The following is a 15,667-nucleotide window of genomic DNA, read 5'->3' as shown; positions in this document are numbered from 1 at the left end:
AATCTGGTCACCCTAAATCTGGGGCTTTGAGCAAACAGGAGCGGCTGGCCCCACGCAGCCCTCATTTCAAAATGCAGATTCGCGATGGGCTTGCTATTTTGGAGGTCTGGTTTCCTTCCCCACACACAGTGGTTTTCAGCCAGAGGGATTTGGGATTTGGCAGGCAAAAGGTGTTGGGAGAGAAGATACACCTGGGCAGTCTTTGTTTCCCACATCTGCCAAGAAGCCCTGGGAGAAAGACAGCCTCTGGTCACCTAATGCTGGGAAATCCAGCTTAGCCCACCCCCTCCTGGTGATCCATGTTAAACACTTGAAGCCTTCGGACTAAAGAACCCTAACTGGTTTTGTTCAGCTCCGTTTTCCCATCCTAGTAAACATCTGGAAAATGTTGCAGAATTGAAGTTAACATGGGCACCCAATGGCCTGGTAATATTTCTCTAAGAGGTTTGATTTGGCCTTACATGGTTCTTACATTTTTTTGCTCTAAACTATTACTAACATTGAACAACTGGAATATGTATTTAGGGGTTCCTTTTGAAAAGTCAGAAGATCTGTAGACAATGATCCAATCTACAAGCACCTGTGACAAGGGACAGCTAGAACCAAGGCTGTGGGATCTCTTTGTTTATCTTTTTTGTGCCATACTCAATTTGAACTCAGGGCCTGGCTCCTATCCCTTAAGTTCAAGGCTGGCACTCTACTGCCTGAGCCACACCTTCATTTCTGGCTTTTTGTTGATAAATTGGAGATAAGAGTCTGTTGGATTTACCTGCCCAGGCTTGGTTCAACCATCCATCCTCAGATCTCAGTCTACTGAGTAAGCTAAGATTACAGGCTTGAACTCAAGTCTGTGCTGTCTTTAGCTGGCCACAGCCACTGGACTTGGGTGTGGTAATGCAGCTGCCCTGCCTGCCTGATGCCTTCCCTAACCTTCCTTGGCATGGAGGTTTTCAGGATGATCTCAAAGCTCCTACTGGGTGCCAGATCTTGTGGATATAAAGTGCACACAGTAGTTCTGAGGTCGTAAAAGGTCTGACACGTGTAAGATTCTAGTTGGGAATTGCAGAGTGAATACTGGAAGGGACTGAGGAGGGCAAAGGCCACAAGAACTTGTCCCAATACAGGCTCATGGCGGGAGATGAGACTCCAGCAACTGCTGTGAACCTCTCCCCCGCCCCGGAAAAAAAATCCACTCTTTTTCTACACCTTCGAGGCGTTCCCATCTATCCAAGGCCTCAGTTTCCCCACCTGTAGATTGACCCAATTTGACGAGAAAACCATATGCCTTCAGTCTTTTCCAGGCCTGGCCTTCGGTGACACAGAGATTCCACTATCAAGGAATGTCTGCCGGGGCCATTCCGGAATTATTCTACGGACTCCAGCAGCACGCATACCTCCCCGTCCCCCCGCCGGGCCGGGGGCCTGTGAACCCCGCCCGAGGGGGCCCGGGCCCCTCGCCCGGGGGCGGGCCGTGAGCGCGTCCCGCCCTCCACCTGGGATCGGCGGGCAGATGTTACAACTTCTCACCGTCCCGTCCCTCCCGCGGTGTCCGCCCCAGGCCCGCCCCGCCCGCGTCCCGCCCGCTCCCTCCCGGGGTCCGGCCCACCTCCCTGCGGGGAGCCCGGCGGTCTGCGTGCTCAGGGCGGGGCGCGAGGCCGGCCCGGGGGTTACGGGGGTCGGGGGCTGGGGGTGGGGGGCGTGGAGGAGAAAGGGAAAAGCAGGAGAAATTCCCGGGCCCAGAGGAAGAGCAGAGTTGGGATGGTGGAGAGCGCTTTCGGGCCGCCGCCACGCCGCGTCTCGGGCTGGCCGGGCTAGGCTGGGGGAGAGGGAGCCAGGGCGGCGCGGGGCGGCGGCGGGCGGCCGAGGCGGCGCAGCGCGGCCCCGACGACCTGCTGCCCGTCCCGGGCGGGCGAGATCCTGGGCTGCCCTCGCCCCAGCCAGGCGTCCGGGCAGAGGCCGGCCGTGCGCCCCGGCGAGCCGCGCGCCCCGGGACGCGAGCGCGGCCCGGCCATGCACGCCCTCACCGGCTTCTCTTTGGTCAGCCTGCTCAGCTTCGGCTACCTGTCCTGGGACTGGGCCAAGCCGAACCTCGTGGCTGATGGGCCCGGGGAGACGGACGCGGAGCCGCCCTCCACCGCTCCGCCCCAGCCTCCCCACATCATCTTCATCCTCACCGACGACCAGGGCTACCACGACGTGGGCTACCATGGGTCTGACATCGAGACCCCCACGCTGGACCGGCTGGCGGCCGAGGGCGTCAAGTTAGAGAACTATTACATCCAGCCCATCTGCACGCCTTCCCGGAGCCAGCTCCTCACCGGCAGGTACGTGTCCGACGGGACGGGTGGCCAAGGCCCATTCACCCCGACTTCCCTTCCCCCAAATCTCACGTTAGGACCTGGAAAACCTGCATGATGGGTTAATTTTCCCTCCATGTAGCTGCTGAGTTCATTGCTAAGTTCCTAAGTCTTCTCTGGTCAACAACTTCCGTGACCCAACATAACAGTGAATGCATCTGGTCATCGTTGAGCATACTCTCTTTCTCTCTCTTTTCCTCTCTCTCGTTCTAGGATACATACATTCTACCCGATGTGGAGGAGACAGCTGGTCATTCCTTTGTTAGAAAATCATGGCAACCCTTGACATTTATTTTGAAAGCTCCGTCTATTGAAAGAACCAGCCTCTGTACAAGTCACTTCACTCCCCTGAGCCTCACTTTCCTTGTCTTTAAGAGGAAGAACTTTTTGGTCTTAAATAAGCTGTGAGTGAAGAATGAGTTGCCTGTCATAACTTGCTGCTTGGCTGTCAGTAAGCAGCAGCTTGCAGAGGACTGGAAGGATTTGGGTCCCCACGGTTCAGTGATTAAGTTGGGTGAAGCCCAAAGAATTGATCCGTGGCAGAGGGATGCGCTGACCCGTGGACCCTTGGGCTAGCTGCTCACTTGCCCAAGGTTCTATATTTCAACTTCAGAATCCTCGAGGATTGGGTGGGAATCCCAGATGTGCTACTTTCTCCTCAGGAGCTCTCCCCAGCAGGGCACTAGGTTACAGGATTAAAAGAGCAAGAAAACAGGAGGGAGGTTGTAGAAGGCAAGATCTGGCCACTTAGGAGAAAAGCCTTTGGCAGGGCTGAGCTAATCCACCTTGGAAAGAGGCCAAGGCATGCTTTTTCCAAGTTCCACCCAAAGCCATTTGTATGATCTCAGGACCTAGAACCCTAGTTTTCCCTGTTTCCTGAATGGGAGAAACTGAGTCCTGCTGCCCTTGAATCCAAATTCAGTGTCTGTAGGAGAGAAGTCTGAGAGTTCAAGGGCTGAGCAGAGTTAGAAATGGAATGGTGGTGCCCTCCCTTCCTTTGAGCTGACACTCAGCATTTGGATCCAGGAATTGAGAGGACGAAGAAGAGAGAGAGGAAGAAGGTGGGTGAGGATGCTTTTACAGCTGAGGCCCATGGTAGTGATCAAACGCACTGGACATTGACCAATCTCCTGAAGAGAGGAAGAAGGGAGCTGCCTGCTGCAAGTTTTACAATAGTTAGCATTTCTCTCCTTAGAGAGCAGTGACTCCGTTTAAGCAATGGAATGAGCAGCCAACAGGGCAACACTCCAGCCCCTTGATCTGTGAAGTTAGCAGTGTACTGCATGGCACCAAGCAGCATCTGCCTTTCTGTAGCAGGCTCTGACTCCTTCTTGTTTGCACATGCATCCAGTTCTTATGCTTGATGAAACCGGAGAGAGCCAAAATTGCTTATTGCACTCACTTGCAAAAGGGCTTTGGGGACTGGGAAGGTGGCTCAGTGGTTGAGTGCTTGCCTCACATGCCCTGGGTTCGATTCCTCAGAACCACAAACGCAGAAAAAGCCAGAAGTGGCACTTTGGCTCAAGTGGTAGAGCACTAGCCTTGAGCTGAAGAGCTGAGGGACAGCACCTAGGCCCAGAGTTCAGGCTCCAGGACAGACAAAAAAAAGGGAGGGGCTTTGGTAACTCTTCGCGGGTCCACCCATGGTATAAGCAATATTCCACCCAACCCTGCCCTATACAGAGAAGCTCAATGAGGACTCAAGATGCATGGGTACTTCTCTTATTTATTAACTTGAGTGAAGCTGGAAAAACTGTGTTATACAGAAATGTCAGCCTGATTTGGGTAGACTGGGTTGGGTTCAAAGCTCAGCCCCACTGCTTGCCAGCTGTGTGATCTTGGCCTAACTTCCGCACCTTTGGGATCCTTGATTTCATCTGTACAAAGAGGATAATGATAATCTTCCCTGCTTTGTGTGTGTGTGTGTGTGTGTGTGTGTGTGTGTGTGTGTGTGTGTGTGTGTGTGTGTGTGTGTGTGCGCGCGCGCGTGTGCGCTTGCGTGTGCGTGCTGACACTGGGGCTTGAACTCAGGTCCTGGGCACCATCTCTTAGATTTTTCTGCTCAAAGCCCATGTTCCACTATTTGAGCGGTAGCTCTGCTTGTAGGTTTTTTTTTTTTGGGTCCAGTCATGGGGCCTGAACGCTGGGCCTGGGTGCTGTCCCTCAGCTCTTCAGCTCAAGGCTAGTGCTCTACCACTTGAGCCACAGCGCCACTTTTTTTGCTTATGTGGTGCTGGGGAATCGAACCCAGGGCCTCATGCATGCAAGGCAAGCGATCTACCACTGAGCCATCTTCCCAGCCCTGTTTGTAGGTTTTTGTTAGTCAGTTGGAGGTAAGAGCCTCGTGGACTTTTCTGCCTGGGCAGGCTTTGAATAGTGATGCTCAGATCTTAGTCTCCTAAGCAGCTAGAATTACAGCAATGAGCCATCAGTTTTTAAAATAAGGATTGGAGATAATATATGTATGTGGCACATAGTGTTAAAAAGGAAACATAAGCAGAGCCCCTAGGGATGGGCTGAAGATGTCAAGACTTAGGCAAATTTGGATTCGGGGCGGGGGGTGGGTGGAAAGGGGGGAGAGTGTGGGATTCTGACACATTTGTGAAGTTTCAGGCTTTGTATTTATTCTGAGGCTTTTTAAGATACCCTACGATACCAGATCATATAGGACCGTGGCCATAGAAGGGGGAAGATGGGAACAAGTAACAGGACTTCAGGATTGTTTCATTTACTTCTGCCTCAGGGTGTTTGCCTGTGCTTGTGACCTGGGTTGAGAGGCCGCATGAGCTCATAGCAGGCACGTGGAGCCAGTCTCATAAAACTTGGGAACTGGGCAGGTCTTAGAGAGATTTCCCATTCCAGCTAGCTCACTCATACACACAACAAACTGATGCCTCATGTGGAGAGAGAGTGTCCAGACTGCCTGGATTTATGCTCAAATTTTATTTCTGTCCCTGACTACCGAGTGACATCGGGCAAGGGCCTTTCCACATCTGACCTTAGTTTCTTTTTTAAAAAAGCAGATTAGGGCTGGGAAAGTGGCTCAGTGGTAGAGTGCTTGCCTCACATGCATGAGGCCCTGGGTTCGATTCCTCAGCACCACATAAACAGAAAAAGCTGGAAGTGGTCCTGTGGCTCAAGTGGTAGAACACTATCCTTGAGCTGAAGAGCTGAGGGACAGGGCCCAGGCCCAGAGTTCAAGCCCCACGACCAACAACAACAACAAAAAATTTAAAAAGCAGATGAGGTGTTGGAGGTATAGGTTGGGTGGTAGGGCACCTGCCAATGCTATATAGCATCATATAGAAAATTCTAGTCCTGGGCTGGGAAGGTGGCTCAGTGGTAGAGCACTTGCCTTGCATACATGAGGCCCTGGGTTCGATTCCTCAGCACCACATAAGCAGAAAAACAAAAGGCCAGAAGTGGCACTGTGGCTCAAGTGGTAGAGCACTCTCCTTGAGCTGAAGAGCTGAGGGACAGTGCCCAGGCCCAGAGTTCAGGCCCCATGACCGGAAACCCCCCCCCCACAAAAAAAGAAAATTCTAGTCCTAATCTCAGATAGAAAAACTTAAAAAGTAGATAAATAAAGCATAAGAGTTGTTTCCTTTCTGGCTCTAAAGCCCTTGGAGTGTCACCATTCATTTACTCACTCATTCACTCATCCATTATCCATCCATTCATTCATTTAACCATTCATGCATTCCATAAGTAACTGCCTAAGTATCACTGGGCTGCTAGGAACACAAAGCTATGTAAATGACAGTCCTTTCAACTATCAATGGTCCCAGGAGCTTGTACAATTGAGTATAATCTCATAGCCAAGTAGGATGATGGTGATGTGCCCTAAATGGTAGGAGAACCTAGAAAAAAAATGACTCATTCTTTCAGAATCATGTGAGACGCTACAGCAGTGGTAGCATTTAGGATGGACTTTCAAGAGTGACTAGGAATTTGCCTGTGAGAGGAGTACTTGCTACAGGTCCCATAACAAATTAGATAGAAACTTAGAGTTCAGGGATTCTGAAGTCAGGAGGTGGATAACTTGGAATACAAAGCCCACCCCAACTGCAGCTGTGATTTGATTTTCTGGGCCTCAGTTTTGCAAGTTGGGGACTGGGAATAATAACATGTAGGATTTAGTTTTGGTGAAGATTTAAGGAACTGCTGAGCACATAGTATATGCTTGGTATTAGCTATTGTTGTTAATGTTATTTTGCACTGCTGGGACTGAACCCAGGGTTTTGCAAATACTAGGCAGATTCTCTACTACTTGAGCCATGACCCTAGCCATTTTTTTGTCAGTTGCCCAGGGGCTCCAACTCTGGGCTTGGTCACTGCCCTTGATCTCCTTTTTGCTCCAGGCCAGTGCTCTGCCAGTTGAGCCACAGTGACACTTCCCACCTTTTTTGTGTTTAATTGGAGATAAGAGTCTTACGGACTTTCCTGCTTGGGCTGGCTTTGAGCCACAATCCTCAGATCTCAGCCTCCTAGCTACTAGGATTACAGGTATGAGCCACTGGTGCCCAGTGCCTTTTTGTTTTTGAAGCAGGGTCTTCCTGCTCCCTTTGCCCAGTGTGGCCTCAAACTCATCACCCTCTCGCTTCCATCTCTCTAGTAGTGAAGATTACTGGTGCATACCACCACACCTGGCTCAGTTTTCATTATCGTTAAGTCCTCACTCACCTTCCTAGCTGTGCGATTCTGAGCAAATGGCTTAACTATACTGAGCTTCAATTTCATCTGTAAAATAACAGTGACACCTACTTCCATTGATTTGAGGATTCAGTGAGGGAGTGCGTTAGAGGCAATTAGTTAATACTTGGTGCTGATTGTTACTGTCTTTGCTGGCACTGGACCAAAGGCCATATCTGGGTGGTATTGGGGGTTGGTTGGTGGGAAGAAGAACGGTCTATGATTTACCTTGCATTTCTGCCCCCCTTCCACCAGGTATCAGATCCATACCGGATTGCAGCACTCCATTATCCGCCCACGGCAGCCCAACTGCCTGCCTCTGGACCAGGTGACCCTGCCACAGAAGCTGCAGGAGGCAGGTTACTCCACCCACATGGTGGGCAAGTGGCACTTGGGCTTTTACCGGAAGGAGTGCCTGCCCACCCGCCGGGGCTTTGACACCTTCCTGGGTTCGCTCACTGGCAACGTGGACTACTATACCTATGACAACTGCGATGGCCCGGGGGTATGTGGCTTTGACCTACATGAGGGTGAGAATGTGGCCTGGGGGCTCAGCGGCCAGTACTCCACCATGCTGTATGCCCAGCGTGCCAGCCACATCCTGGCAAACCACAGCCCCCGGCGGCCTCTGTTTCTGTACGTGGCCTTCCAAGCGGTCCACACCCCCCTGCAGTCACCTCGGGAGTACCTGTACCGCTACCGCACCATGGGCAATGTGGCCCGGCGGAAATACGCAGCCATGGTGACCTGCATGGATGAGGCTGTGCGCAACATCACCTGGGCCCTTAAGCGCTACGGTTTCTATAACAACAGTGTCATAATCTTCTCTAGCGATAACGGTGGCCAGACTTTCTCAGGAGGCAGCAACTGGCCACTCCGAGGACGCAAGGGCACTTACTGGGAAGGTGGTGTGAGGGGCTTGGGCTTTGTCCACAGCCCCCTGCTCAAGCGAAAGCGAAGGACCAGCCGGGCACTGGTGCATATCACTGACTGGTACCCAACCCTGGTAGGCCTGGCAGGGGGCACTGCATCAGCAGCCGATGGGTTGGATGGCTATGATGTGTGGTCAGCCATCAGTGAGGGCCGGGCCTCACCACGCACAGAGATCCTGCACAATATTGACCCACTCTACAACCACGCCCGATATGGATCCCTAGAGGGTGGCTTTGGCATCTGGAACACTGCTGTGCAAGCTGCCATCCGTGTAGGTGAGTGGAAGCTCCTGACAGGAGATCCTGGCTGTGGTGATTGGATCCCACCGCAGACACTGGCTGCCTTCCCTGGCAGCTGGTGGAACCTGGAGCGGATGGCCAGCGTTCGCCAGGCTGTATGGCTTTTCAACATCAGCGCTGACCCTTACGAACGGGAGGACCTAGCTGGCCAGCGGCCCGACGTGGTACGAACTCTGCTGGCCCGCCTCGCTGATTATAACCGCACTGCGATCCCTGTACGCTATCCTGCTGAGAATCCCCGGGCCCATCCTGACTTCAATGGGGGTGCATGGGGGCCCTGGGCCAGTGATGATGATGATGATGAAGAGGAGGAGGAGGAAAGCAGGGCTCGCAGCTTCTCCCGGGGTCGCCGCAAGAAAAAATGCAAGATCTGCAAGCTTCGATCTTTTTTCCGTAAACTCAACACCAGGCTGATGTCCCATCGGATTTGATAGTCGGGGTGGGGGAGGGGAGGGTGGCAGGGATCTCGGGTCCCCTACAACACTTCCCCCACTGCAGCCTGGCCCTGCACCTTCTTAGGGAGAAGCCTGAAGTCAAGCCTCCTTCTAAGGGGAAAAGGAGGGTGCTAAACCCCACAGTTGAAGAGAGTGGAAATGAACCAGACTGCATGGCCGCTCAGGACCCTGTCCTACCTGTCCACTGACTCTCGCTCCGTGACCTCAGGTGACCTCGGTCAGCTTTCAGCCCATCGCCTCATCTGGGAGATGAGCTCTGTGACTTGCTTGGGGCCACAGTGGGGGTTCTGGCTGGCCTCACCACCTGACAGCTGATGGAAGGCCTTGCCTCCTCCTATGCCAGGAGCACCAGATGCCATCTGACCACTTTGTTAGGGGAACTCTTTCAGAGTTGAGGGAGGAGGCACCGCGTGGGAAGGGAAGGTTGCCCTTCTGGGGCCAGATGGTAAGGGATGCTACGCTGGAAGGCTTTTATTTCTGTTCCCCAGCACCCAGTGAAGCTGGCTGTGCCCTCAGTGGCTGCGGTTTTAAGGGTGGTGGAAATAGCTGTGAAAAGAGAGCCTCTGAACCAATCACCTCTTTTGACCTGGGGTGTCATCCTTGTCCCCTGGACCTCAGTTTCCCTAGTTACAAATGGGGATGATGATCCTGGAGCTGCCTACCTCACAGAAGACTGGCCATGGTAATGGCTGAGGAGGTGCCTGTCACTTGAATAAAGTGTCATTCCACAGAGGCGAGGACACAGCACTGTGTGTGAGCACCTTTCTTGGGGCATGTGCGTCCTTGGGCCCATACATGTATGGTTGTCTAGTGAATGGCAGAGCATGTGGCCATCCTGACCAGGAGGTAGGATTCATGGAAGCCCTGCCATAGATTTACTGTGTGACCCTGACCCTATCTGGGCCTCAGGAGTGTCCTGTGTACAGGATGATCTAAGAGCCCTTTCTACATGGCCAGTCTGAGTGCTACTGTGTATGTGCATCTAGGGGGCTCAGCTAAGCGGTGGGGAGGAGAGGTGTGGGGGTTGCAAAGCCTACTTGCTGCCTAACACAGCTCCATCCGTACACTGCGCTCTGCATAGCTCCCTTCAGGTTCCAGTCGGCACAGTGTGTGTAGGCGAAGGCCCTGCTGTGAATTTTGAAAATAGTTATTTTTGTCACTGGCAAAGGAGGCCTGTTAGGACTCGTCAGCTTGTGGATGAACGGGATGGGTGGGGTGGGGTGGGATGGGTGCGGTGCAGTGGGGATTTGTCTGTTGGTGGCAAATTTGCATCCTCATGGCAGCAACTGAGTCCTGGAGCAAGGGTCTGGCCTGGGTTGCAGAGTGAGGAGACCATTGTGTTCTGGTTTTTTATTTTATTTATTTTTTCTTTTCTCATGTCCCTCATCTGGAGCCTTTCCCTGCCTCTGTAGTGTTGATACCTGACTGCCAGGGCAAAAGCTGGGGCTTGGCACAGGCCTCAGGGATCCAGGGACCCCAGCATCTTTACCAGCTCAGGAGAGAGGCTCTGAACAAGTCAGACTGTGAGCTGTCCACCTTGCCCGCTGCTCAGGATACTCCTGCTTGCTCCAGATGTTCACGCAAGGCCAACCAAACGTGTAGCCAGGGTTCCATGAAACTTCAGGCTTGTGGCATCTCATGGATGCTCCTCAGTGGCCTGCTGAGTTGGTCTTGCCCAAGTTACCCAAGCTCCAGCCCCAGCCTCCACTTCCTTTCTTATGGTGTCTGACTTTTAGGATCCAAGAGCAGGGCCATAAATAATCTTTCTGTGGTTCACTGGGGGCTCCAAGGACTCTTCTTTGTGGCCAACCTGGCCCCAAACCATATAGACCAGCTGGGGTAAGCTGGTGTCTTGTCCCTAAAAAGGAAACATGGCCCCGTTCTCACCTGACTTGAGAGTTTTCCTCACCCCAGACACTGGCACACAGTGAGCCCTGACTCAAACTTTGGCTTACAACCTGGTCCTGAGAGCAAGAAGCTGGCTTGGCTGGCTGTGGTGGAGGATCTCTCCTGGGACATTGTTCTGAGAGGTTCTGTCTAGCCATCTAGACTATTCATCTATCCTGGCCCTTTGTGCCAGGCCCCTGGCTGGCACTTCTGGGCATGTGCTTTGACCAGCAGAGCCACTGAGGAGGAAAGAGGAGGAATGGCATCCAGGGGTCTGAGGAAGAAGGGCCCAAGATACCCCTTGCTTCTTCCTTGGCTGAGCCTAGTGGCAGCAGACCTGTTAGCTAGAGGGATTCCAACCAGGTAACAGTCTGGGTCCTGGCTGCAGAGAGCTGGGTTTGATGACTAGTCCTTCATAGCTGCCTGGGCAGTAGTTTCTGCTCTCAGTGCTCAGTGTCTTACTTAAGATGTAAGCAAGAACCCTTGCATGCCAAGGGAGGAAAACCCAAGCAAGAGAAAGAGCATTGTTCTGGGAGCCAAGAACTCAGGGTTGTCCTCAGTGTTCCTGACTTTATGTAGTTATGAAACAACAGTCTTCCCTCCCTTGGCCTTGATTCTTATCTGTGGGATCATGTTGGTTCTCTAGGCCTTCCCAACCCTGGTGGAGGCTTGATGACCCAGGACAGGACTGCTGGAGTTGCTCAGATCCAGACCACATGGCCTTGGGTGGGTAGTTACTGTCACTGCCCATGCGTTTCTGTGAGCTCTAAAGAGAACAATATGCAGATTGCTTAGCACAGGGCCTGACTGAAATAGGATGGCTACTCTTTAGGTCCTTGAAAACAAATAATGGGTATTTTGTCCCTACTTTCCTGGACAGAAGCAGAGACCCCACTGGGGGAGAAGACCTTGCCAGCTCACCTGTCACCAGGACTCTGATCCTCTAACTGCAGAGCATGGCACACAGCCCCTGACTCAGCAGCCATCATCCTCTGTCTTCTGCCTCTCTTTGCTCTCCACTATAGGGAGGAATTCTTCTGGGGGCACTTCAGAAGACAGTGCTGTCCCCAGACCCCTGCTTTCCCCCTCTGCTCTCAGTCTGGCACCACTCATTGTACAGCATTAATCCACTCACCCCTCATCCCGACCCTCTGCAGGATCGTTTCTCTCCTGGCCCACTTCCCCACTGATTCTGCACCACTGCTGCTGTTAATGGGACATGCCCCAGGAGGACCCTTCAGATGGCACGCTTTCTGTGGTCCCTGCTTGGCCCCTGTAGGACCCTGTGATGCATGTGAGCACACAAGTGATCTGTGGGAGGTAGGATTTGATTTGGCTGCCACAATGCCATCAGAACTCTGATCATCCACTCAGGAACTCAGCCAGATCTCCTGTCATCAAGCATACTTCCTGCTTGCATGCCAGCATGTCAGGCCTAACTCAGCAACCTCCAGGGCAGGCCACCTTCCCTCTTTTCGTCCACTTCCCCCCCTCCATCCCCCCCTCGGCCCCCCCACTAGCTTGTGCACCAGCCTGTTTTGAGTACAGTGCACATGGTGTAGACAGGGGCACACGTGCCTGCCATGGCCCTGGGGACTGGGGCGTCTGGCAGGAACAATCCTCCTGATGCAATCATCAGCTCATTCAGCGCCACGCAGCCTGGCTAGCTCCTCATTGCTGGCCACAACCATGCACAGCTGCAGCCTTGCGGGTACAGGGAAATGGTGAGGTAGCAGCAGGCCTTCTCTGCAGGGTGGGGGTGTCCATCATGGGCAATGCTAGAACCCCTACACTAGGCTCTAGAAGACTCAGGGGTCGTTTACATTTATGTGTCAAGGAGGTGTCTTCCTCATCTTCCTCAATTTCTCTGTTTCCCCCGTCCAGTGATTTCCATCATCAGATGGCCCCTGAGACCTACCCATCCCCCAGCACCACATTCAAAGGGGAGAAAAGTGTCAGAGAGCAAGAAACAGAAAGGAGGGGAGATGGAACAAGAGCAGATGTGAGAAGGATTGAGTAGGGAGGACTGGGGAGGAAGGGAGACAAGGGAGTGGAGGAAGAAAAAAAGACAAGAAAGAGAAGGGAGAGTTGGAATGAGGAACAGCAGACAGGGTGCTAGGTGGGGCGAAAGCCTGAGTTGGCTCTGCCTCCCACTGGCACATTGATTTCCCTCATGATCTCTGTCAGAGGCAGGGAGGGAGTTGGCCATGTACACTTTCTCCATGCCATTGTGTGTGTGTGTGTGTGTGTGTGTGTGTGTGTGTGTGTGTGTGTGTGTATATACTAGAGCTTGAACTCAGGACCTGGACCCTCTCCCTTAGCTTTTTTTTGCTAAATGTTAGCACTCTACCACTTGAGCTACACCTCCACATCCAGCTTTTTGCTGGTTAATTGGATATAAGAATCTTGCCGATATTTCTGCTTAGGCTGGCTTCAAACCATGATCTTCAGATCTCAGCCTCCTGAGTAGCTCAGATGACAGGCTTGAACCACAGCACCTTCCCTCTATGACTTCAAATCATCCCCTAAAATGCTGCTAACTTCTGAACTGCTCTATTTCACCAGGAGAAGAGAGAGAAGGAATGGCAGTCAGGCTAGCTCCAGGCCAGGCATGCCTATCACCTCCTTTGCTCGGAATGTTACATTTCTATTAATTCAGCCCTATGGCCATTTACTTATTATTTTAGTCATTCCTCCTGCCATGCTAAGGATTGAAGCCAAGTCCTCATGTGTGCTAGGCAAGTGCTCTAACATGGAGCTGCACACGCAGCCCCTGTTTACTGATATTTTAGGGGGTACAGTATTTGAATTTACTGGTGTGTGTGTGTGTGCGTGCGCGTGCATGCACACCAATCTTGGGGCTTGCACTCAGCATCTGGACTCTATCCTTGAGGTTTTTTGTTCAAGGCTAGTGCTCTACCACTTGAGCCACAGCTACACTTCCAGCTCTTTTGGTGCTTAATTGGAGATAAGAGTTTCACAGAATTTCCTGCCCGGACTGGTTTTAAACTATGATCCCCACATCTCAGCCTCTTGAGTAGCTAGAATGACAGGCATGAGCCACCAGCACCTGGCAGATTTTACTGATCTTTGAAGCAAAATTATCATTTGGTTGGCACCTGATGAGCTGGAGATCCTAGTGGCATTTTCTTTTTCTATCCCCGGGCTTTTGTTTTACAGGAATTTCTCATCTCAGCTGATGAGGCTGAGATAAGGTAATGCCCCAACCATGATCTCAACTCCAGTAAACAGTACCCCATACTGCCAAGGCTTGGCATCAGTGTGTGCTCACATGGCTCAAGACAGACAGAGAAAGACCTGAGGCCCCCTGTGATGACAGCTCCCTTGGATTGTGCACATACAGCAGGCTAGCCACTGTGTTTCAGTCATTTAATCCCCAGAGATAGAGAATTAAATTAGGTAGAGAATTTTTTAAAAACCGGTCATGGGGCTTGAACTCTGGGCGCTGTCTCTCAGCTCTTTAGCTCAAGGCGAGCGCTCTACCACTTGAGCCACAGCACCACTTCTGGTTTTCTGAATGGTTAATTGGAGATAAGAGTCTCAAGGACTTTCATGCCTGGCCTGGCTTTGAACCTCAATCCTCAGATCTCAGCCTCCTGAGTAGCTAGGATTAGAGGCGTGAGCCACTGGCACCTGGCAAATAGGGGATATTATTACCCAGTTTTACATATGAATAAACTGAGGTCCCGAGAAGTTAGGACACTCATCCAAAATCACCCAGCCTGTAAGCCATGCAGCAGTTAAATGACTGAGCACTGCGTTGACTGGGCCATGGCTGGGGTCTCCAGGACACTGAGGCTGTTGGCAGCATTTCCATATATGGAGGCCAGGGTGATAAGACAGCCTGGAGTCAGTTGAGAGGGTCTGGGTAAGGAGCACAGCAGTGCTGCCTTCCCCACTCCCCACGGCCCCCTCCTCCCTCTAGCTTGGCCGTGGTGTTCTGTGCCCTGCCTGCTGCCCACCAGCTGCGTGGCCCCCGAGCACGGGCCTCTCCACTCTGCCTCTGAATTGCCACGTTGGCGGCAGAAGCGGGAAGCATATTGTGTACAGAAACAAAACGGAGTGGTTTTTACTTTTTCTGAAGGTGGTAATGGTGCAATTAGTGGCTAAGCATCACCCTCCTCCCTTGCTGCCTCTCTCCTTCCCCTCTATACCCTCCCTCTTCCTCCCAGGAGAAGCGGCTGATGGAGAGCTCACTCCTTCTTCTCCCAGACAGAGGGGCAGAGACCCCTGGGAGGTGTCCAGGGCCCCCAGGATGAACGTGATGGAGCTGGAGAATACTCAGAGGCACACAGTGAATCCTGCCTGCAGGGGACCTACCAGGCCACTTTTCTTGAGCGGAGGGTTAAGCCATAGTGTGGGAATGATTGTGATCCCTCTTTAAATCTTCTTTTTCCTCTTCTAGAAATTGAAACACGACCTTATGCTTGCCTATCCCCAAGGCCTTTATGACCTTTAGGCCACCTTTGCAGCCTTCCTCTAATTAAGAGGAAGATTGATTCCCCTATTATTAAAAAAAGGGAGGAGGAGCTGGAGATTGGAGCCAGTGGCTTATACATATAATCCCAGGTATTCAGGAGGCTGAGATCTGAGGATCACACTCTGAGGCCAGCTTAGACAGGAAAGTTCATGAGCCCCTAATCTTCAATTAATCACCAAAAAGCCATAAATGGATCTGTAGCTCAAGTGGTAGAGCACTAGGCTTGTGCACAAAAGGGCCAAGGCCCTGAGGACTGGAGAAATGAACAACAACAACAACAAAAAAACTCAAAACAACAAAAAAATCTCTGGAAGTTCAAAGAGGCCAATGCTTGCCTAGGGTTGGTTACACAGCTAATAAATGGCAGAGCAGAACTTGAATTAAAATCTTTAGTCTTAAACTCCAGTTCCTTTTCTTCTTAACTACCTCGCCTCCCTGGTCCTGGGTGAAATAGCCATAGGAATGGCTAGTGACCTGGGAAGAGAGAGTTTGCTCAGAGAATTTGGGACTGAAGACTTCAAGGCAGGCAGGTGCATGCCACTG

At 52.1% G+C, this 15,667-nt stretch overlaps 1 protein-coding gene across 1 annotated transcript; it reads left to right on the top strand.

Annotated features, from left to right (window-relative positions):
* The first annotated feature begins 1,935 nt into the window (after window positions 1-1,935).
* Arsi (arylsulfatase family member I) lies at window positions 1,936-9,480 on the top strand. Its single transcript, XM_070036009.1, has 2 exons — window positions 1,936-2,324; window positions 7,305-9,480. The coding sequence occupies exons 1-2, from the start codon at window positions 2,011-2,013 to the stop codon at window positions 8,710-8,712; spliced, it is 1,722 nt and encodes a 573-aa protein (XP_069892110.1). The 5' UTR covers window positions 1,936-2,010; the 3' UTR covers window positions 8,713-9,480.
* Window positions 9,481-15,667: the final 6,187 nt, after the last annotated feature.

This window comes from Dipodomys merriami, unplaced genomic scaffold (assembly GCF_024711535.1).
Source record: "Dipodomys merriami isolate MVZ:Mamm:240054 unplaced genomic scaffold, mDipMer1.0.p SCAF_27, whole genome shotgun sequence".
NCBI lineage: Eukaryota > Metazoa > Chordata > Mammalia > Rodentia > Heteromyidae > Dipodomys > Dipodomys merriami.
Note: the sequence above shows the minus strand (reverse complement) of the source record. Positions and strands in the feature narration are given on the sequence as shown.